Here is a 21,867-nt window from a genome sequence, read left to right as displayed (position 1 = left end):
AATTAAATACGTATTACAACTAACATCCTTTCACAAAATTAATTATCCAAATTATCCAACTTATTATCCAACTAATAAGCAAAGACAATAGACTCTCTCCCAGCACACTGCATAGTTTTAATTACCTATTGATTCAGAAGTGCCTCCAGTGTTCGTAGCTGGGCCAGAAGGAAAGCAAAATATTTATTCTTCGTTAGAAAAATTATAAAACAGAATTAGAAAGATTTCTAAAATATGTATTTCTCACCTTGACAAACGTAACGTCCAGTATCAGTCACTTCGATTCCTCTGAACTGTACATTTCCAATAATCGTTTAGAATAGTAATTTTTTTGTAAAAATGCTAAAAATTATATTATGAGATCATACCACAAGTTGTTGACCATTGACCAAAACTATAATAAAATATGACAAATTAGTTTCAGACGAGGCCAACAGTAAAAGTCAAGTTTAGACGGATTTGGTATTTTAATGTTCCGAATTGATATTTAAGTGTGAAATATGCAATTTACCGGAAGGTGGAAATGGTCGTCGATCCATTTTGTACCAATTGAGCGTAATTGGTTGATCTCCCGTTGCAAGACAGTTGATGGTCTACAAATTTAAAATTAGTTCAATTTTCTTCTATGATTAACGAATCTTAAAATTGTTGAATGTTTCCGTAATGCATACCACAGTATCTCCCCTTCTTACAGTCTGTCTCGCCGGTTCCAATTGAATTCTCGGAGGAGACGCTGCAGATGAAATAAGCATTTTCAGTAATACTCTATAAAATATGTGTATTTATATATCACAACATAACAGCCATAATTTAAATACGACTCAACAATTAAATATGGGGAAGGAAACATGTTGGAGAAAGCACTTGAACTTTCACCTGCGTAATTTGCACATTTTTCACCTTTTCCCAAAGTAGCATAAAGAATTGGCATTCATTACAATTAGTACGTGAAGATTTAAAGAATCATTGGCACAGAAAATGTAATTTTGAAGCAAAAACGTTGCACTTACTCCCAACGACCTCCAAACGAGCACTGATTGTGAATGCTCTTTCTCCTTGTCGGTTCGAAGCGAAACAACTGTACAAACCGGCATCTTCATGTGACAAGTCATTAATGTACCTGTTTGTGTCAAATATAAATGTGATTTTGTTTTCACTAGTTCACAAAAATTCATAAATAGGAAATTAACTTACAAAATTCCGTCCCTAATGTCATAATCCTTTGGCATGCGGCCTCCATCAGAGCGATTCCAGTCCAAATACAATCGGTCAAAAACATCCCCTTCAAATGCTGCATTCCGAAAAAAGGACTTACCATACACATATTCATGTACATATTCTAAAATACACGTAAATTTAAACATGTTAATAATAACCTTGAATACAACGAAGCTCAGCTCTGGATCCAACTGGGAAATAGTAAACTTCTTCCCTTGGTGGCCGTACTGTGGGCGGATATGGGTGAATGACGTTGTAGTCCGTTTCAGAAAATTCATCAACGAGCAACTGGTATAGTAATAAAATTCAATTTAATGTATTTATTCAATACTTCAAATTGTAGTTTATTTACAACATTACCTGGAATCTTTCTTCAGATTGTCCTGCTTCACTTTTAGCCATACAACTAATCGCGAAATTCACAAGGTTAAGGATAATTAACTATTATCAATTTCAATAATGTTTGTTGTTCGTACCTGTATGATCCTTCGTCACTCTTTGAAACACGGGCTATGTCATACATGGCACGGAATGGCGTCCCAACGCCGTGCAACCTTTCTCTGTCCCTACATACACACATTATCGAATTAACTCTAGTTTTTCTGAAAAAATGTAGAAAGAAAGTTGGAAAAAATCATACTCGATTTCTCTTCCGGTCTGCAATCTAGTCCACGAGACTGTAGGAATCGGTTCACCTTGTGCGTTGCATTCCAAACGAACGCTTTCTCCAGACCTCGCTCGATGTGGTGAATCCGGGGTGATTGTGATATTTGGTGGAATTTGAATCTGTAAATGAAGTTCCACATCGTTTATAAATTGGTTTTAAAGTAACAAAATATGTGTATCTTACATCAAGGGTAGCAATTGCTGTAGTTGTTCCAACTATATTTTCAGCCTTACAAATGTATTGTCCTAAATAGCAAACCAAGATTTGTTAGAAATTCTACCGTATAATTAGCATGCACAGTAGAAATTGTATACCTTTCTCTTCCCCAGTAACTCTGAAATACAGAAATTAAAAGTGTAGGGAAATGTGCAATTATTAATATCATTGTGATGCCTTCAAATAAATTAGATTAATTTTGACAAACCTGTTAAACCTCAACACTCCCCCTTCGATCTCCTCGACCGTTCTGGATAGCACACGCCCATCCCCCCTGGCCCATGAAACTATGGGGGATGGAATTCCAGCAGTTACTCGACATTGGAACAAAGCACTGAACAATGGAAATTATGAAAATTAATGATTATTTATCTAGATTTTACATCGTGACTTATTTACGCATGAGAACAAACCTTCCATCTCGGACCACTGTCTGGCGTCCAGAAGGATACATTTCAATCATTGGGCTTTCTCTGCGCTCAACTTCCACAATTGCAGATGCAAGACTTTTGCCACTTGAAGATTCCACTTGGCAAACATAGACCTACATTTACGTCAGTTATTTCAATATTGTACACATATATCATATATTATATGCAACTAAACCTACCCCACGGTCATTTACTTCTGCAGTGTCAATTCTAAGTAGTTCGGCATTCCGCTTTAAAAAAGAACAGAAATTTGTGAGGCAACGATTCGAGTAAGAGTCAGGTAGTAGGGCTACGTATTTACAAGCAGCAGATTACCTGAACACTTGACGGGAGTGAACCTCCCACTTTGCTCCATTCAATTTGTGGAGGAGGACTTCCGGTTGGAGTGCACAGAATTTCAATTGGGTTTCCTTGAGCTACTGTTTGTCTTTCTGGAGTGATTTTTGCTGACGGTGGAGATCTACATATAAACGACGAGAGATATTATTTTATACATATTTAGTAATCTCAATGGATAAAGTCATAGCTCGTCTTCTTACCCAATGAATGCTACTGACAGTCTAGCTTGTGCTTGCGTAGTTTGGCCTGATTCAGAAATGGCTGAACACACGTAGACGCCCATGTCGACATCTCTCACAGAATATAGTGTAAGTGACCCATCTGGGCCCTGTGTAGCTGTGTGGGGCTGTAAGTTGGTCGTAAGCTATGAGTCTCGGGTATTTATTTATCAGCTTGAGTATGAATTTAACATACCAAAACTCCAGACACTTTAGACCATTGCATTTGAGCATTCCTTGCAGACGTGTCGCATCTATATGTTAAAACCAAGCAGCTTAATATTCAATGTTATGAATGCAAATGTGTACGTGGGTACATACGTTGAACACATAATGTACAATTGATATAAGTAATAGTATTGTTACCTAAATCTAACAATTTCTCCTGGTCTCGCATCATAACTCGTTGGCGAAATCGAAACAACTAGTCCGACAGGAGGGAGGGTGGGGGCTTGACTTTCTTCGCCTTGCACGTATAAAATTGACCTAGCTGACTCTGTGCCTATGTTGTTGCGAGCAGTGCAGATATATTCAACCGCGTCTGATTTCCTTGCTGCCGGAATTCTTAATGAACAAAATTTTCAAATGTGCTTACAGTTAAGAAGATTAAGAAGCGGAAGAAGTCTCATGTATATGCTTATGAATTAATAAGTTCGTAGTACAGAATGCGTTACAATATGATAGATGCTATTTGGAACTTGCAGACCTTAATGAACTTCCAATGACGATTATGTGCGATGGCACTGGTCCACGAGAAGTACTCCAAGTGACGGAGGGAATGGGGACCCCTGCAGCGGCGCATTGGAATTGGACTGCCTCGTTGACTCTCACATTTGTATAACGTGGGGAAATTGAAACAGTAGGTTTAGTTCCAAAACTGGGTTGACCACCGGAAACAGTGAAAGCCGTAGTGGCGATACTGGTCACAGTTCCATCAGTCACGGAGCAAATGTAGCTGCACAATAGTTCGTTTTACATTCCAGTAACAAATGTGTACACCACCTCGTACCGAATTCTTTTGATTATGTATTACCTTCCACTGTCCTCTGGTCGGGCTTGACTAATCACCAAGAGTCCTGCAGGACAATGTCACAGTTTAGCTCCCGTATAAAATCATTCGTGGTTGTGTACATATGTATCTCAGCACAAGTAGTTACCTCGACCGTCATCGCGTGATCTTCCATAAGGAAGATCTCCGAATTCGCGACTCCATGTGATTCTCAATTGGGTGGTTGGAGACGGAGACCTTGCTGTACAGCGGAAAGATGCCGTGCTCCCCACGGGAATTGGAGTCTGACCAATAGATTCAGTAATGTGTACTTGGATTTCTCTATCGGGTATCAGAGGTGAAGTTCCAGCTGCAAGGGTTTTAAACAATTTGTTTTAACGAATATACTTGTATAATGCACACTACCTTTTGATATTGTACATATATATTATTAAATTACCTCTTTCGCAATTGTGACCGGTATACCCAGCTTTACAGACACACACTACACGACCTGATTCCACATTACAACCTTCAGATGAGTTGATATCACAGGGGCATGGAACACACGCTCCGGTAGGTCCACGAGACCGATTGTTTAAATCCCGGTAGAACCCTGTGCTGCATGACTCACAAGAAAGCCCAGAGTATCCAGTGCCGCACTTGCATTCTTCCTAAAATCGTAATCAATTTAATTATTGCAAGATTATGATAGTAATAAATTGATCAGAATAATATTCAATCCCGTTCTCCACTTACAACTTCAACCACTAGTCCGTTCGGGCTGTAATGCTTCTGAGCGTCATCCAAAGTGATCTAAAAGACATGGGGAAAAATATTGTCAGTTGTGATTAATCTAAAATTATTTGTTATTAATTACTGCATGCAGCTCACTCTTAGATATTTATTATATACAAGCGTGATACTAACGTGTGTGACTGTTCATGCAATACTGCACCCTAATCAAAATAGCACTTACGTCCTTAATGTAAGTCGCCTCCATGTCGTCAGTAAAAGATGCCCTGATCAAAATAACTTGCAAGTCAGCAAGAACCGTGAGTAGGTCATCACGAGTTGCAATTCTGCTAGCATGTTCCAGATGCTTCCAACCTGACGTTTCCTTCAAACTGACCTCGAGCGACTATAAAAGCACACATAAACTTATCAATTAATATTGTTAGCACGAACACCATAGAATATGAACTCACAACTTCTTGTCCTGCATTAATTCCATAAACCCAGAATAAGGACACACCGTTGTTGCCGACAATAATAACGTCGATGTCCTCAATAGGTGCATCTTCAGTTCCAGGTCTTACCAAGTAGCGACGCGTAGCACGCAGTTTTCCACCATATGAGGTCAGCTATAATTAAATAAAAGCGTTAGTATAAAAAGAAATTATTATAACCAACAAACTATTGCTAACTAATAAGTAATACCCGGTTTCCGGTGAATTTTGATGGCAGAGACCAAAACAATCTTTCCGATTTAGACCCGTATGGGTACGTGTACGAAAGTTCTCCGTTATTAATATCTGTTTCGATGTCATCAACCAGCAATGTTCTTGTGCTATTATAATTTGACATCGATAAATAAAATTTAAAAAAATGACTTTAAAAAATACACCTAAATACATAAATAATTTGGTTACCTATCAGTTAATGTAACTCCGTGTGGGCCTGTCAACAAATTCCAGGAAATAACAGATCGATATAATGTTGCTGAAGAACATTCGGTTGTAACGCCTCCGCAGAAACATTCCTGACACCCTTGTGGATTTGAAGATTGAAGAGCAAACGTTCCTCTTCTGCAAATGTTGCATGTATGGCCTTCAACATTACCCTGTTAGAGGTAACAGGATAGGTGGATTCAGGTTACGGTTTAATCTGTGTAACATGTATAATTACCTTGCAGACGCAATTTCTGCCATCCGGACAGTCTATTTGCACAGCACCTTTCGGATCGCATGAACATCTTCCGATTCCACTGGGTCTGCATCCACCAATTCGAGGATCCCCACTATAGCCGTCCTCTAAACAATTGAATCAAAATACCAGTAATTTAGCTCGCAATCCAACGCATTAATATTTTAATAGATCTAAATAGTTATCATGATAGATATTAATTGAAGCATACCGCAGAGTTCACAAAAATCTCCTGACGTATAATCTCGGCAGTTCTGAAATTATCCAGTGATTATCGAGTAATTATATTACTTGTTTTATACGAATAAGCGCTTACCCTACAAACTCCTGTTTTAGGATCACATTCATCAGAATGTCCATTGCAAGCACAGGGTTCGCATAAACCTAAAAAAGTGTATCAGCAATCAGCTCGAAATATAATTGATTGTTCGTAATCAGAAATACCAAGATATAGTCCTCGAAGGGACCTCGTAAAGCCAAAGGCACATTCCTCGCATGACAGACCTTCATGAGTGTTAAATATATTTTAAAAATCCATTTAAGAAATCCATATCATATTTATATTATTTTGTGTACCTTCATAACCTTCTGGACATGAGCACTGCAAATTTTATTTTGTGAAGCATCAGTAAAAACATTGCTAGTTCATTTCGTGCTAATTTTGTTGAAAATATAAATTACCTGTTCAACACCGTATGCTCGCTCCATTCCAGTATTTCGCTGAACAGCGTATTCCATTTTGATATTGCTGATACTGTCGAATCATAAAATTATCAAGTAAAAATAAGCATGAATTTCAAGGAAAAAATAATATTTGGCTGCTGTTCATACAATGCTTCTCTGGTGCTAGTGGTGAAAGTTGCTTTTACTAAAAGAGCATCCAAGTTCCCTAACGCCATCATTAGATGCTCTCTGTTAGCCAACTGGCCATCCTGTCTCTGCCAATTTGACTCGACAAATGGGACAGATATTTCAACTTGCTTATTTGCTGGTACTTGAATTTTTCTAAAGTACAATAATCTGAAACACAAAGGCGTCATATTTGTTGTAATCACTGACAGATAGTTCAGGCAAGGTCTTTGAATGCTTCCAGTTTATGCATGTATGCATTTACCGAATATCGTTGCCATTTATTTCCACATCTGCAGCCGTGTTAGGAGAATTTTGACCCCCTGGTGGAGGAACATATCGAACAGTGTAGTTTAAGTAACCCCCATACGAAGTGACCTTATTTCCTAGATAGTTGTAAGGCAATTGCCAATAGTAGATATCGGCAGGATAGCGGTTGAATTCCTTAAATCCAAGTTCTCTGGTATTTCGGTCAAATGCAAATCCATCTCGAATAGTGTTTCTTTGACTTTCGTCAACCAATGTGAATCCAAGAGGACTGTTGACAAATACTGAAGTCTCCTACAGATTCAGAACCCAAGATTCATTTAACGATGTCTTTATGAACAGCAAAGTATTTTAGTCACTGAACATTAATTCAACGAACCTGAGTTCGATACAAACTGCTAGATTGACACGAACTGGTGACGCCCATGCAGAAGCAGCTAATACAACCGTACTGATTTCGTTCGCTTAGAAAAAATGTTGCCTCCTATGTCAAATTAAGTATTATTTGCAAGTACCTAACTATGCATATTTAATATATGTATTTGTAAGCTGCATAAGTTTGTACCTTGCATTCGTTACATGATGTTCCAGTGGCATATTCCTAATATCAAACACCAATATTAGAACTATACACTCGTATCATCTTCTTTAATATTTTGTCCTCCATAATTTATTTATGGAGGACAATTCAATTAATCCATTCAAAACTTTGAAATCAAACGCTCATACCAGAAATGTCCATATTTTTGTGAGAGGCAATAGAAAGGTAAAATATTTAGAACAATGTAAAAGTAAAATATCTTTAAACTATACCTTGCAAACGCATCGTCCTGTACTGAGATCTGGGTAAGGCGACACTGCGCCGTCCGTATCGCATGTACTTCCTGGAAATGTTTAATTTCGTGTTTCTCAATCTTAAATATCATCCATTTTCAAATGACGTTATTACCTGAGGGTCGACAGTCATAGGGGAAAGTTGGGCTCTGTTGATATCCAGGACTGCATAGCTCACAGTTTCGTCCAACATGTCCTTCATTACACTCACATGTAACCTGATTATCGGTGTCTTTGTAACATGAAGTTCCATATCTGAAAATAATTTGAAGAAAATCTTGCATGCATATTTATATATTTAATTGTTAAATGCATAGAAATGAGTTTGTGTGTATACCGACGCCCCTCACTCGGGCATGGACATGGCTTGCATTGCTGTTGATCAGAGTACGTTCCTGCAGGACATCTCACTTGTGCACTAGATTTCATACAGCTTCCTAACCAAGAACCTTGTTGAGGAGAGTTGATAAAAAATGATCGATTAGAAAACCAATCAACAGGATCCTTCATACCCTTTTACCTTGTTGATGTCTTTGATATCCTGGAGCACAATCCTCACAACTTTAAAATTGAAATTATTATAATTATTATATTGTTATCGACTTATTGGAAAAATGGGTATTATTTAGGTAAAAAAATTACATCAACTAATTGGACGTGAAAACCCTGCATAGTATTTTAAATTCTTATGTACCTGAACCCTACGTAACCGATAGGACAACGACACTCTTCAACAAATACAGCAGTCCCAAGCCCAATATTGTTGGACGTGGCGACATCAAGTTTCACATCAGAGAGAGTTGTATCCAAAGATGGTGTTTGGTCATATTGAGCTCTATTTCATCGAAATATTTAAATTTCTACAACTTGAAATGTTGTCATTCATTGTTGCTGTTTTTTTTTACCGAATTAAGAAATATTCAACGTTCGCCAATGCCATTAGTATCTCTTCTCGAGTGGCAGGCTCGACACCGGCAGCAGGCTCATCGCCACCCGGCTTTCCAAGAACACGCTTGAACCATTCCCCAGCCCAAAATCTGACCGAGACAGCATTTTCTCTGGATGGATACATGGGCTGCTTCCCTACATGAAGTAAAGTAATGCCATTGCCCTGAAATTTAAAGAAAAATTGTTGTACATAAACGCATAACCGATGAAATAATAGTATTAAATGAAAATATACATTGATTATGACATCGGGAGCGCGCAGTGGTCGTCCAGAACCTCGATACCTTAAATTATATCTTAAATATCCTCCGAATCCTTTTAACAAATTTCCATTGTAGGATGGAGGAAGTGCAAAATATGGAATGATATCTTCAGGAATTGCAAGTGTTCGTATATTTGGAATCGTTGCTTGAATTCCCCTCGGGTTCACATTTCTTAAAACACTTGTTGGAATTACATAACTGTGGTCTTGGATTTCAATTTGACCACTACCAAGAAGATCCTGTGATACACATCACAAGAGGTAATTTGTAAGGAAGTAATTGTGATAGTTTTAATTGATCCTGTGATCACAGGTAATATTCACATTACCTGTGATACTCCAACCAATCGGAAATTGAACTCTGGTGGTGGCATCTAAAAACGCAAAAATTTTGCATTATAACACTTGCTTATTTAGGAATCGTTGGGACGTAGCAAAATACAAACTCACGGGAGAAATGTACAATTTGGTACTGCTGCAATCGGTTGTATGACCTGAATGGATGAAAAATAACTCAGGCATCGATACATATACATATATTTTGCATGCATACGTTTTATGTGAAGGAAACTTAGGAGATAGATAGATAGATATTTATTTAATCTCATTACCCTTTCGGGCTTTTCAACCCATAGAGTTACATAAAGTTAGGAGATGAAAAGAATAAAAACACGGGTCTAACCAAAACAGAAGCAGCTCAAACAATCTCTCGTTGTGTCTGCAAGGTCATTAAAGTAACTTGTGGGGCAAACGCTTGGAGGTCTTTCCACTACGAGAATACAATCCGGAATTGCAAAAGTGGACCCGAGTACGTTGATCGCCTAGATTAATAATTTTAGCATTAAACTTTCAGATTTTATTGATTAATTAATATGTCACTTACTTCACATGAGTATGCACCCTATTTATTAAACAAAAATAATCATGTTTGAGGTTTTTGTATTAACTGTGGACCATACATAATTTTCACGCATGCATTCCATACCTGGTCAGGAATTTGAGTATCTGGACAAGAAAGATATCCGATCCCGTCGGAACTATACGTGACGCACTTGGTTGGAATGTGTCCCCAATTTAATCTGGTTAAGCACATACATATTTATTATATTGCAACGTTCTTAATAAGTCGTATCTTGTGCACTTAAGTATGTTACCTCCAGACAATCTCCGGGACAGGCTGAGCAACGAAAAGATCAACACATTAATTTGATTAGAACCCCGTTCTGATCTGTGTGCATACGCACACATACATATATCGCAATGCCAAAGAAATACCTGTCCAACTGCGGTACATGAAACATTAAACCACTGACCAATTCCGACAGTAATCAGAGGGGGTGGTGGTCTGTTGATAACTGGAGCCACTGGAATGGTTAGATTAATATACGCAATCAATCATAAAAATGAATGTATAGTTATAACTAAATCAAGAGGTATCAAATCTTATGCTACAACTCACAGCAACCAAGCTCATCCGACCGATCCGCGCAATCTGACCCCAAAATTAATTTGTATGTTCATATCCGATATATTCATTGGCATAATTTATTATCAGTTACCTAATTCCTTGTCACAATGGAATGCTAAAAAAGTATGAAATTAATTTCATGAATAATAATACTACGATAAAATAGATGACATACCTTTAGGAATACACTGAATTCCTGAAGAGCACCGATACTCATTGTGACGACAGGGCGATCCCACAGGCTTCTGAACACACGTTTGTTCGTCTGTAAGAGTTTATATTACTCTCTTGTACTGAAATCAACCCTAAATTGAAACCACTTTGGCAAAAACTACTTATTCTTACCTGAATTATCACCACAATCGTCATCACCGTCGCATGCTTTTTTCAACATTTAATACATAAAATTAAAAATATCCTTACGTGTTTTCATAATTAAGTAATTATAATTTGACATACCCCAGGTTCTAAAAGAGTATTAAAATAATAAAATATTAAAATGCCTCAAATGTAATACAGTTTATGCATGGGAGTTTTTCTTACTTTGGAACACATCGTCGGTTACCGCATTGAAACTCGTTTGGTTCTAGTCATAGAAATGAGGTTATATGCACGTCAATGTAACTGATATTGCTTAATGATATACATAGCCCCAAATTTGTCTTACCACAGCCGTCTTTACCGTGATGACACCTGTCGAATTTCATAACCAAGTCATTAAAAAATTAGAAATGAGCAACTTTGAGAAATTGCATACCGCTGTTCATCACTACCATCGCTGCAGTCCAGATCTCCGTCACATATCTAGAATTCGACATATCATATGATAACACAATCATGTGCACATAACAAGAAAGGTATGTGTATTATTACCATTTGCTTGGAAATGCACTCCCCATTGTTGCATGTTGCTTGTAAAATACCGCACGCACTAGGAGGACGTGTGGGTGGGGCTTGATCTGAAATCAAAATGATTATATTTTCACGTCTCCCCAAGTTAAGTAAAAAACATGACAAAATTACGAGCAACTTAAAAGGTACTAAAACGCCTTCTTCACAATCAACAATCGAGCGAAAATAAGAGATTGATGAAGTAATCTATAAATCTATACCACACGAATTAAGAAGCAGAACTAATAATACTCATTAATAGAGCAGAGTGTGAGACACGCTACCAATATCTGTTGTGGGATATGTTAGTGGATCACTTTGGGGAAAATACACAGACTCCCATTGCCTGTTATCCCAAAAATCGTAATGAGACAATTCTGAAGGACTCCAGGGCGACTTTCCTCCAGCAGCTTGTTTTAATTGCAGTTTAGTAAATATAATTTTGGTTTATGTTTTTTAAAGAAGGTTTATCTATAGTGTCAATTTTACACTTTATATTTAATCCTAGGTCACAAGTTTACAAAACACTTACATTGGTCAACCCTTAGATAGACGGATACTCTGGATCCAGGGGTAGCAGCCGGATAACCAATTGCCTCACAAATATAAGTCCCTGTTGAGCTCACAGAAACGTTGGGCATTTCCAATCGTCCGTTAAAGTCTCTGGAGCCTGGTGGGAGCGCCTGGCCGTTCCCACTCATCCATCTAACTGGAACACGCAGTGGTCCTTCATCTCTGCATTGGAATACCACCTCGTGACCTGCATGTGTATGAACAATCAAAAATGACGAATCATGTTTAACCATCCCTTAGATCAGTTTAGACTGACCTTGTCGTATTGTCTGCTCAGCAGGGTATGTTTTCAAATTTATTCCCCCAGGAGAAACCAGATTATCGCATAGTTGCTCATCGCTAAAATCATTGCATTCAACAATTCCATTGCACACTCCAGAGCGAGGAATACATTGGTCCCTACTATGACATGTAAATTCATTTTGTGGGTTGCATTTGGGTGGTCTGGGAGTTGTTGCTGAAAATGCCGAAAATAAAATAAGATTAAGTATTTTTTAATGCATATTATTCAATTCAGGCTTTTGGTAATCATAATTTACAAATCTGGGCTTATGTGAAATTTGGTACTTTTGCAAACATTTTCAAGGTTTCATTGGACCAGACGCCACTTGACACGATGACAATACTTACATAAGATTGCATAAGTCTCAGATTCGTCTAATCAGATAATTTATAACCCAATAAGAAAATATATTGCTCTACCAACTTACCAACTGTACAATTGAGCTCGTCGGAACCGTCCTATTGAATTAATTCAGACAAGATTTATGAATTGAATGAGTTCTTTGTTTGCAAAAGTAAAACTGCGATAATATCAATAAAGAAAATAAACATTTTTACTTGGCAGTCAAAGTTATTGTCACATCTTGCTCGAACGTCTATAAAACCAGGAATCATTTGATTTACAAGTTTTTTTCAAAAATATCTTCATGAAATCTTTACGATGTTTTTCCAAATAGCTCTGACATCATCTAAAGTCAAAAAGATATTTATCTTACCAATGCAGTATGTCGACCCAGCGTGGCAAGTAAACTGGTTTCCAGTGCATTGCGGCTTTGGAGGTGGTGCTAAAAGTTTATTCGCATGTAAATATCTTCATAATTATCTTTATGATCATGAAAATAGACATATAATTAGGCTCACCCACGGTGCAATTGCCCTCGTCGGATTGGTCAGGACAGTCCACGTATTTGTCACATACATAACCTACAATTTAACAAAGTTTTGCATTTTTATATCATTTTTTTAAGTACGATCATATCTTGTAATGCATACGGCAAAATTATACTTTGCTTGATAAACAAAAAGTCTTACCAATTGGGATACAAGTGTTGTCCCCACAAGAAAACTGATCATGTTTGCATGTAACTGAGACAAATTTTAGAAATAAATATATTATTTTAAATGAAAATATTTTTTCTTGTGTATTGTCTCAATTAGAGAAAGTGGAGAAGCGAGGAGCTGAATTATTGATTGTAAATATTGTAAATAATTTCATTTTTATAAATAATACAAAGTACCACTATGTAACTTTTTGAGGTTTACGAGAAGGTTTGTTTTTAAAAAAATGTATGCAGCCGTTTAAAACTATACGTGATAACTTTTCAGGACTTTCTATTAAGTAAAAAGAAACAATATTTACGAGACAGCATAACATCACAAAGCATACATGACACAATAAGCAAAGGAAAGTTTTTTTCTCAAATTGGGCCACTTTAAGATCTGTAAAAAATGAACCTGCCTTGACAATTGGACTCGTCGGCAAAGGAGTCACAGTCAGGGATACCATCACACACAGCACTGCTCGGGATACAACCTCCTCCAGTAGCTGAACATCTGAATTGATCCGGTCGACACGGAACTATTATTGCCCAAACGGAAGCAACATCATAAATATAAAATAAAATAATAATGCAGCAACAAGGACACAAAAAAGTTTAGAAAAAGGGCAAACGAGGGAGAGAAAGCGAATGAATGATCGTGTCTCGGACTAGGACGCGACAGCTTATGTCAAGCCCAGAGGAAATATGAAAAGAGATTTCCCCCCTCGTTATTATGTAGTGAAAGCATTTTTACTTTGTCTACAATTCTCCTCATCACTGCGATCGCTGCAGTCACTTCTACCGTTGCACCGAAGTCCCCCACTGATACAGCTCGAATCTCCACAACGGAATTCGGACGAGGAACAAGCCCCTAGTAAAATATAGACCTTTACATAAGTACCTCGAGATACATTCATGCTACCAATATTACAATGCGACGAACCAAAGCGTTGACAAAAATAATAATAATAAAACATTTAAAGCAAGTAATATTTAAATATTTCGAAAGTGAAGAAAAATCGACACGATGTATATGGATTGCATATCATTACGAAATGGGATACTGGGAATCTGGTGAGTGATACGCATAGTTGTTGAATGTGTGCAACGTTCAGTTCATACAGTTTGAGAAGGCGAAAATAAACTTACCAGGCAACACTTTGCAATTTGGCCCTTCGTCGGAGCCGTCTGAAAACCATTTGAGAAAAAATATTGGTACAGGATTAGATAAACAGTGTTCAATGATCATTTGATTTGATGAGGCTTAGGCAGACATACCCCGGCAGTCCGGATAGCCATCGCAGATCAAACTCTTATCCACGCACGACGAATCCTTGCATTGAAATTCATAACTCGAACACGTCACTGAAATAGGAACCAAAGAAATGTGCCGTAGTATTATTTGTGGCTTATTGCATCCCTTCTAAATAGTATGTGTGTATCTACTACATAAACACGCATGAAGCCAAGGGTAGTAGGATTACACACACCCAGAGTCAAAATATGAACACAAATATTAGTTCATATTTAGTTCCTTGTTCATACTGAAAATATATAATGTTTATCATTGCTCAAGGCAGTTTGATTATGCCACAAGCGGTGGCACGATTCTCGGCAGAATTCGTGAATATATCAGACATGCACACATGTAATATAGCTTTAGAGTTTTTTGTAATGTTTGATTAACTTTTAGGCTGTTGTGATATGAAACAATCTCAACTCCATTTTCTACATAGATATTCACCATCAATGTTGACAATCTACCCATCCGACAGTTTCCCACACGCAAATACATTACTTTACAGAAATGAAAGGTTCAAGGAAAGTCAGCCTGGTTCAAGTAAGGCTAGATATTCCCGACGTCACCATGAGGTTTACAATAGATGCACCTACAATCTTTCTTGGAGTTTTGGTATGAGAAATCTGATTCTACAATAAATAAGAGCATTTGTTTTTGCTCCAAGAGAAATCGGATACAGAGAGACAAAGTTCAATATTTACCTGGTTCTGGAGGAGGGGGTCGAATTCCTGGACAATTCAGCTCATCTGAACCGTCAGCACAATCCCTTTTCCGGTTGCAAACGGAAGATCTTGGTACACAGAGTTCACCATCCACACATTTAAATTGGTTGCCCGAACATCTAATGGGTTGAACTGCTGCATGGGCCAGAGTAAACAAAAATCCATCCAGTTAACCACCAGCGATCATTATTACATACATCAGCTTAGTCTGAGCTGCACAAAGTATTTAATATTCACTGAATATTAGGTAAAGCCGAGGATGAAAACAGTTCACCAAAACCCCTTTTATTAAGTGCCACCCATAACCAGAGAAATTTTTCCAGCAGAGGAATAAGAATGGAGAAAGTGTCGGATTCTTACTCGTATTTTTGCTACTGCATGCTTTCACACTCTCATCACTCCCGTCGTTGCATTGTCTAAATCCATCACACTGATGAATCAAAGAGATGCAGAAACCAGAATCACATTGGTAATGTGTTCGAGGGTTGCATGCTATTAAAAATTTAAACTGAAATCAAAACTAAATAAACAATAATTGTAATAACGAAATATGCAAGAAGAAGCAAACATTAGTTGATTTCGCAGTCTATTAGTTCTTACAACCGGAGCGCAAACCGTGTTTAACTCGGGTGTTTCTCAAATTTCGATAGACCAACTGTGCGCAAAATTCAGCGACTTGTGAACCACAAGTTCGCGAAAATGCTTGACTTCTCAGACAGAAATTACGTTATTATATACCCTCACTTCTCCCTCTAATTCGCTCAATCCCATACCACGACAAGTCGGGTTTATGCCGACATCGGTATAAAACCAATTTACCTAAATTTTTGAAATAAAATATAAAAATTCTCTATAGCGCACTAAAAAAATAAGGCAAGTAAATAATTCTAAGAATACATGCTTTTGAATTTTCAACTTGCGCCAAAATTTAAAAAAATACAGAATTAAAATAAAGGAACGCATGTTTTTTTCGTGGGAGTGGGAGAATTGAAGTGAGAATAGTAAGACTCGTAAGAGTAATAACGCAGTTTTGCGTGAGAATGCAAGCGTTTTCGCGAACTTGTGGCGACCACAAGTCCCTGAATTTTGCATCGGCCCAAGTGCCGCACGAAATATGTAATTGGGTCTAGCAAACTACATGGGCCACAAAAAGATCTGAGTTGAACATGGTTTGCGTTTCCATTATTAGTAGCTGCTCAAAAGGGAACCTTAAGTACTGTCCCATCTCGATTTATTTCGATAGTCTTAATTGATAGATAATTTAGCGCAACTTAAACTTTGAACATACGGTGCAAAATTACGTTTTCGCAAAATATGTAGCGAAAGCTGTACCGAAAAGTGTAATTTTTCCAATGCTTTTAACATGGACAACCGCCTTCAGAAGGATGAAATGAAGTTTACAGAATATTGATATACTCCGTAATTTCATGCTGATCATCAGTGCGCAGAAAACTAAAAAAAGTCACACAAATATTTGCCAATTTTCCAAATTGCGAAAATCTGCAAAATTTTCTAAACTTGAATTTCGTTTTTTTTATTTCAACAAAATTTCAATTTAAAACTTCTTTTATTTTTTTAGCATTGCAAAAAAGCTTTCAAAAAATATACAAAAATGGGTGAAAATTTTCAAAAATTGTAACTCGCAACTTTTCATGAAAAAAGGTGTAACGACCAATGTTAGTCTACTTATTTTACTTATTTTTCAGAATTGTTGGCTATATTTATGTTTGCAATTAAATGTGGATTAAGTTGCACTAAATTATCTATCAATTAAGACTATCCGAAAGAAATCGAGATGAGACAGTACTTAAAGTTCCCTTGTCAGTATTAACATTCTTCAAGCCTTGCTAGCTTTTTAAACACGTTGCGTATATATTTCAGCTTTTTTGTTATTTTGCCGAGCAGCTTGAAAATAAAACCAAGAAAAGTCGTGACCATAAAATTAATAAAAAAAATGGTACGCGGACGTAGTTATATGCAGTGAGCAACCTAACCCATCATACATACATGAACACACGTAAGTACTACTAGTAGAAGCGTGTTGTTGTGAGTAGGTTTATGTAAGTTAAAATTAGATAAGGATTAGATAACTAAGATTATGCAGATTAAGTGCCTTGTTATGTTACCACCAACCAACCACCAAATGTTATTCGATTTACATACAACTCAAATTCATTCGTCTTATTTGCTGTTGTCAGTTGTGTAAGTTTGTTAGCCACTTCTAAGCAAATCTTTTTATTATGCATTTTATTTATTCCTAATTTCACCCATTTCGAATATGTCACTCATACAACCACATTATACGCCTAATACCCACCCCAAAAAGTACTACACATTAAGTTGATCAATTGATTCGCCCCTGAACTCCCCTTCACCATCTTATTTTCAACTTATTTTCACTATTGTTTCCTAAATACGTAAGGCATTTGCACATTCAGACTACTGAGGCACACGAATAACACATGAACGCGCATAAATAAATTTTAATATTAACATTGAACGCAGCTTTCAGAAGAAAATGCTGACGGGTAAAAAAAACATACGACAATCTTTTAGCTCGTCCTCATTAAGACTACAATGCTTTGTCCCATCACACTAAAAGATCAACAGTGAATTATTTCATAAATTATTCTAAAGTTACCAAATGTTTATTCTTACTTTGAATTTTAAATCAATGCAAGAATTATCATTGCACCGAAATTGATCCGATCTACATGTTGCTCCGGACTCTGTCAAAATTATGCAAGATATCACGAAATGAAGCAACCATGTTAAATTAAAAGGTTACAATGAGACTCTGCCTGAAAATATGTAGTCATAAACACATGTACAACGAATTCTAACGAGCTGAGCCCGTTGAATTATTGTTAATCCACACTGGGAATGAACCATATGTACCTCACTAACTCTCAAGAAATGTATGTGCACCCTACGCTGCACACGCTCGTGTCAGAAACCCTCCTGAAGTTTATGGATATTACAGTTTTTGCAGTGCAAAGTAATTTTAAACCAACACAGAAATACAATTCCACTCAAGACTTAAATCAAACACTCCCTGATTTTAGTTTACATCGACATTGACTTGATAGTTTTCGTTGCACGACAACCTCTCATGTACTATAACCACATTCGACGACGCATCGTGATGCACCCAGTTCATATTACATCATTTTTTAATTTAAAAACATTCATTCTTATGTGTTGATTATTTTCCAGTTCGAAATTGAAATGCTTATGTACATACATTCTGTATTGGTATACCATGGGCACATCTATACATGCACACTTATATTTGTTTATAGTCACTCTTCTTAATACGAGCCAATTTTCTAGAGAACTGTGCTGTTGAAGGATTTAATTTCGTCTGGGTAGCGAATAACTTTGCAAATATAAAAAAATGCATGACGAATGAATGAATGTACAATTTGATTTTTTTGTATTTTTGGCCACCAGTCAAAACTAAAATGCACCCTCATATATTTATAAAGCTACTTCTACTTGCATAATTCGAACAAAACCATGTAAAGGAAAGAGACATTTCGTTTTATGTATGCAGAAATTCTGTTGAGTGAAGAAAAGTGACCGTTCTCTACCCGACTACTTTCACTCCTCAACAGATGAATTGGGAGAAGATGCGAGAAGTTCAAAATGTCCAGATAGTAGTGCGAGTGAGTAGAATTTTAAACTGCGGTTGGATGTGGAATTTCACTACGTTCTCCATTATTAGAATTCTCTTTATTCTGAACAAAGCAATTTTATAATATAAAATCTGTGTTGAAAAGAGACATGGGAAAATTGACTAGATTTGTAATCTGTATTCCGACCAAGTCAGTTGGAGTACAACTGTTCCAGATTAAATGATCTCTCATGATGTTGATCTCAGGACGTAGAAAAAAACTGAGTAAAGGCTTTACTTTTCGTATGGTGTACTTACAACAAGCCGTCAGTTGCGTGGTTGTGTTGTTTAAACCCTTTGACGACTCAAAGATGATAAACCAATAAAAAAAGAGGATTGACTGACTGACTGACTCGACTCGTCTCTCTCATGACATGTTCCTCTAGACTCTGTAAATACTCTGTTAGGTTTGAAATTTGTTACACATTAACAAATTCTGCTAAACCATCCGAAACCCTCCGTTTTTCTAGCCATTTCTCACATAATTACATAAAGAGTTGTGGAACATGATCCCCTCAATGTGGTGATATGACATGTGAACAAGTCCACCATTTATGCATGCATACATGCGCTCAGCTCTTAAAATATATTTCGACGACAGATGCAATTCATTCATGAGACCACTGATACGCTGCCGAGTCCACCTTAATGACTTTGGCAACTGTTGAAATGTTGAAACACAGTCTAATTTGTCAAAATGAGAAATCCTTTGCTCTTCCGTGGAGGATATATCAGTCAACTAGCTCGGCGTTCTGAAAAATACACTTTCCAAAAGTAAGACAACAAACATACCTTCAACATCCCTTCTCAACTGCTTTTGCTGCTTCTGGGCAGATACGATGTTGTTCATGGGTAGGAAGAGCAGCAGCCCGAAAAGCACAATAATGCACTTTGGGGTTTTCACCCCAGATAGATTTCTGGGTGACATTTTTGGAAAGTTCTGAGCTAGCGTTTTCGGGCCATTTGTTGGGTTGGAGGGAGAAATTAAACAACAGTTTGACTCTCCGTACTTGGTCGTGTAAATGATGATAAACGAGGTGATCACCAGCGCAGGATGTCAATCACAAAGGGAGAGTTAAACACACGAGGGTTCTGACTTTTGTTCTTTCAAAAGCCAAGAGAGCGAAAAGTGGTTGAGAGCTGGGAGAGGAATCGTGGATTGAACCGAAAGAGAGGACCTCGCTTTTCACAATAATGCTCAGTTAACCAGTGTAAGTGATGTAATGTGAGTGATGTGGACCAAGCATGTACATAAGTTTGTGAGCTTTTTGGCTGAGATGGACCATGCATTTGAAAGAAACTCGGCAGTGTAAAATATAAATCCACGACCAGCCCACAAAAGAGCTCGCCATGGCACACACACTTTACGAACTGAATATCTTTCCACCACGAGTTAACCGTCAAGTTCCCTTTCTTATTCAATGGTTCATCTTATCGCAAATCCTTCATCAGCCAAAGAAGTGGTTACCAGCATCAGCAGCACCGACCGACCCAGGGACCGGGATAGACCCGATCAGCGATATCAAATAAGATACACACATGCACGAGTCGAGTGCATAATGCATTCTCGATTAATAACAAAATGTTTACTAGCTGGTCATGCACTCACATCTCACACTTGGAAATGGACGGAATGTTAAAGGCCGTGCGACAGTGGAGGAGTAGAGGATTCAGGAAGAAGAATATGCTTTCTTTGCTCAGCATGCACTTTTACTGTGGCATGATTATGGGGTTGGAAAATGCACAAAAGCTTCCGATGATGCATTCTAAGTATGTAGCTTGATCCGCATGAATGTGTTTGAAGGGTTAATCGAGTTGGTTGGTAATTCAAAGTGGGAGTGAATACTGATATTCATATATTATGCGTGCTGTATTATACAAATACACAAAAGTGTGGTCATTCCATTTTCCTCTCTCTCTCGTGATTCTCTATTATTAAGTCCGTCCGCCCCTGCATTTTGTATAATAGAGTTTAACTTTTTAGCTGACTGGTAGGTTCCTTTTCGTTTTTTTATGACAACGATCATTCACTCCAAACAACCAACGTTGTTTGTGACCAGTAATAATGAGTTAAATCCGTAAAAATGTCAATTATCCAATTAGCTCTGCTTTGCAAAGTCCGTCATCATTCCCAACTCTTTTTAACACCACGGATTTAGTTGTTTGCACGGTCTGAGCCAGTGCACTGAAAGTACGAGCACGAACGAGCTCCGTTATCATGTTTCGATTCCTGATTGTTTGGTGACATTTATTTCTCCGAAAACATAAAAGCACATGCATCATGTTTATCTATAAGTAACTTAATCGGTCGGTAGTTTGTGTTGAACATATGCGACGTGCCAAATCAAATTTCCCCCATGCCTTATATACGTATTAAGAGTCAATCCAAAGGTTTAATAAGATTTGGACATGTGGCCTGATTTGGCTACAATATTGTGTTGTCCGTAAAAAATGATAATTTCAATTAATGCAACTTCAATTAGGTGATGTAAATGGTCATACTATGATTTGTTGAATGGCCACCTGGGAGGCAGACTCATGTTCATGCGCTTTTAATAAAGAAAACTCTTCGCATTATGTATGTATTAATGGATGAATGTTGCACCTTAATCTCAGCCTCAGTTATTAAATTATGTATATTGTTTTTCCCCCAAACGAACTGAAATATCGTAACATTTTTCATAAAAAGAAATAATATCTGAAAACATGTCGAAAACATATCGTGGTGAAGATGTTTTGCTTAGTTTGATTA

General features: G+C 37.3%; 1 protein-coding gene across 12 annotated transcripts in view; it reads right to left on the bottom strand.

The window, feature by feature from the left end:
- LOC110847796 (basement membrane-specific heparan sulfate proteoglycan core protein) overlaps positions 1-21,867 on the bottom strand; it is a 50,546-nt gene that overhangs the window by 8,741 nt on the left and 19,938 nt on the right. For 3 of the 12 annotated variants that reach the window (XM_035850594.1, XM_035850591.1, XM_035850601.1), the window contains 79 exons: positions 18,098-18,168; positions 17,983-18,034; positions 15,800-15,931; positions 15,419-15,574; positions 14,696-14,782; positions 14,567-14,605; positions 14,172-14,288; positions 13,837-13,956; positions 13,410-13,463; positions 13,239-13,301; positions 13,094-13,162; positions 12,936-12,973; positions 12,806-12,836; positions 12,352-12,552; positions 12,055-12,282; positions 11,807-11,932; positions 11,505-11,590; positions 11,389-11,435; positions 11,299-11,324; positions 11,175-11,217; positions 11,091-11,098; positions 10,977-11,012; positions 10,807-10,896; positions 10,723-10,746; positions 10,623-10,655; positions 10,439-10,527; positions 10,318-10,340; positions 10,149-10,242; positions 10,047-10,064; positions 9,846-9,984; positions 9,614-9,657; positions 9,493-9,537; positions 9,137-9,403; positions 8,859-9,064; positions 8,648-8,788; positions 8,474-8,514; positions 8,291-8,402; positions 8,069-8,208; positions 7,933-8,003; positions 7,685-7,720; positions 7,499-7,603; positions 7,118-7,413; positions 6,835-7,023; positions 6,685-6,757; positions 6,580-6,604; positions 6,448-6,507; positions 6,320-6,387; positions 6,215-6,257; positions 5,986-6,110; positions 5,730-5,920; positions 5,518-5,647; positions 5,286-5,441; positions 5,057-5,218; positions 4,837-4,893; positions 4,538-4,751; positions 4,247-4,447; positions 4,123-4,165; positions 3,796-4,044; positions 3,456-3,653; positions 3,286-3,343; positions 3,072-3,217; positions 2,848-2,992; positions 2,712-2,762; positions 2,515-2,645; positions 2,310-2,435; positions 2,200-2,219; positions 2,069-2,130; positions 1,859-2,004; positions 1,695-1,784; positions 1,579-1,624; positions 1,377-1,506; positions 1,195-1,291; positions 1,011-1,120; positions 877-900; positions 672-733; positions 512-593; positions 369-394; positions 248-293; positions 126-158 (listed from right to left, as the gene is read on the bottom strand). In XM_035850594.1, coding sequence (XP_035706487.1) covers positions 126-158; positions 248-293; positions 369-394; positions 512-593; positions 672-733; positions 877-900; positions 1,011-1,120; positions 1,195-1,291; positions 1,377-1,506; positions 1,579-1,624; positions 1,695-1,784; positions 1,859-2,004; positions 2,069-2,130; positions 2,200-2,219; positions 2,310-2,435; positions 2,515-2,645; positions 2,712-2,762; positions 2,848-2,992; positions 3,072-3,217; positions 3,286-3,343; positions 3,456-3,653; positions 3,796-4,044; positions 4,123-4,165; positions 4,247-4,447; positions 4,538-4,751; positions 4,837-4,893; positions 5,057-5,218; positions 5,286-5,441; positions 5,518-5,647; positions 5,730-5,920; positions 5,986-6,110; positions 6,215-6,257; positions 6,320-6,387; positions 6,448-6,507; positions 6,580-6,604; positions 6,685-6,757; positions 6,835-7,023; positions 7,118-7,413; positions 7,499-7,603; positions 7,685-7,720; positions 7,933-8,003; positions 8,069-8,208; positions 8,291-8,402; positions 8,474-8,514; positions 8,648-8,788; positions 8,859-9,064; positions 9,137-9,403; positions 9,493-9,537; positions 9,614-9,657; positions 9,846-9,984; positions 10,047-10,064; positions 10,149-10,242; positions 10,318-10,340; positions 10,439-10,527; positions 10,623-10,655; positions 10,723-10,746; positions 10,807-10,896; positions 10,977-11,012; positions 11,091-11,098; positions 11,175-11,217; positions 11,299-11,324; positions 11,389-11,435; positions 11,505-11,590; positions 11,807-11,932; positions 12,055-12,282; positions 12,352-12,552; positions 12,806-12,836; positions 12,936-12,973; positions 13,094-13,162; positions 13,239-13,301; positions 13,410-13,463; positions 13,837-13,956; positions 14,172-14,288; positions 14,567-14,605; positions 14,696-14,782; positions 15,419-15,574; positions 15,800-15,931; positions 17,983-18,034; positions 18,098-18,168 — 7,659 coding nt within the window. Of the gene's footprint in view, positions 1-125; positions 159-247; positions 294-368; positions 395-511; positions 594-671; positions 734-876; positions 901-1,010; positions 1,121-1,194; positions 1,292-1,376; positions 1,507-1,578; positions 1,625-1,694; positions 1,785-1,858; positions 2,005-2,068; positions 2,131-2,199; positions 2,220-2,309; positions 2,436-2,514; positions 2,646-2,711; positions 2,763-2,847; positions 2,993-3,071; positions 3,218-3,285; positions 3,344-3,455; positions 3,654-3,795; positions 4,045-4,122; positions 4,166-4,246; positions 4,448-4,537; positions 4,752-4,836; positions 4,894-5,056; positions 5,219-5,285; positions 5,442-5,517; positions 5,648-5,729; positions 5,921-5,985; positions 6,111-6,214; positions 6,258-6,319; positions 6,388-6,447; positions 6,508-6,579; positions 6,605-6,684; positions 6,758-6,834; positions 7,024-7,117; positions 7,414-7,498; positions 7,604-7,684; positions 7,721-7,932; positions 8,004-8,068; positions 8,209-8,290; positions 8,403-8,473; positions 8,515-8,647; positions 8,789-8,858; positions 9,065-9,136; positions 9,404-9,492; positions 9,538-9,613; positions 9,658-9,845; positions 9,985-10,046; positions 10,065-10,148; positions 10,243-10,317; positions 10,341-10,438; positions 10,528-10,622; positions 10,656-10,722; positions 10,747-10,806; positions 10,897-10,976; positions 11,013-11,090; positions 11,099-11,174; positions 11,218-11,298; positions 11,325-11,388; positions 11,436-11,504; positions 11,591-11,806; positions 11,933-12,054; positions 12,283-12,351; positions 12,553-12,805; positions 12,837-12,935; positions 12,974-13,093; positions 13,163-13,238; positions 13,302-13,409; positions 13,464-13,836; positions 13,957-14,171; positions 14,289-14,566; positions 14,606-14,695; positions 14,783-15,418; positions 15,575-15,799; positions 15,932-17,982; positions 18,035-18,097; positions 18,169-19,907; positions 20,318-21,867 lie in introns of those variants that run through there. The other 9 variants (XM_035850602.1, XM_035850593.1, XM_035850592.1 and 6 more) reach the window with 9 other exon arrangements.

The sequence above is a fragment of the Folsomia candida genome, unplaced genomic scaffold (genome assembly GCF_002217175.1).
Source record: "Folsomia candida strain VU population unplaced genomic scaffold, ASM221717v1 Fcan01_Sc003, whole genome shotgun sequence".
Classification (NCBI taxonomy): Eukaryota; Metazoa; Arthropoda; class Collembola; order Entomobryomorpha; family Isotomidae; genus Folsomia; species Folsomia candida.
The sequence above is the reverse complement of the archived record's forward strand: the minus strand, read 5'-3'. Positions and strand labels throughout refer to the sequence as shown.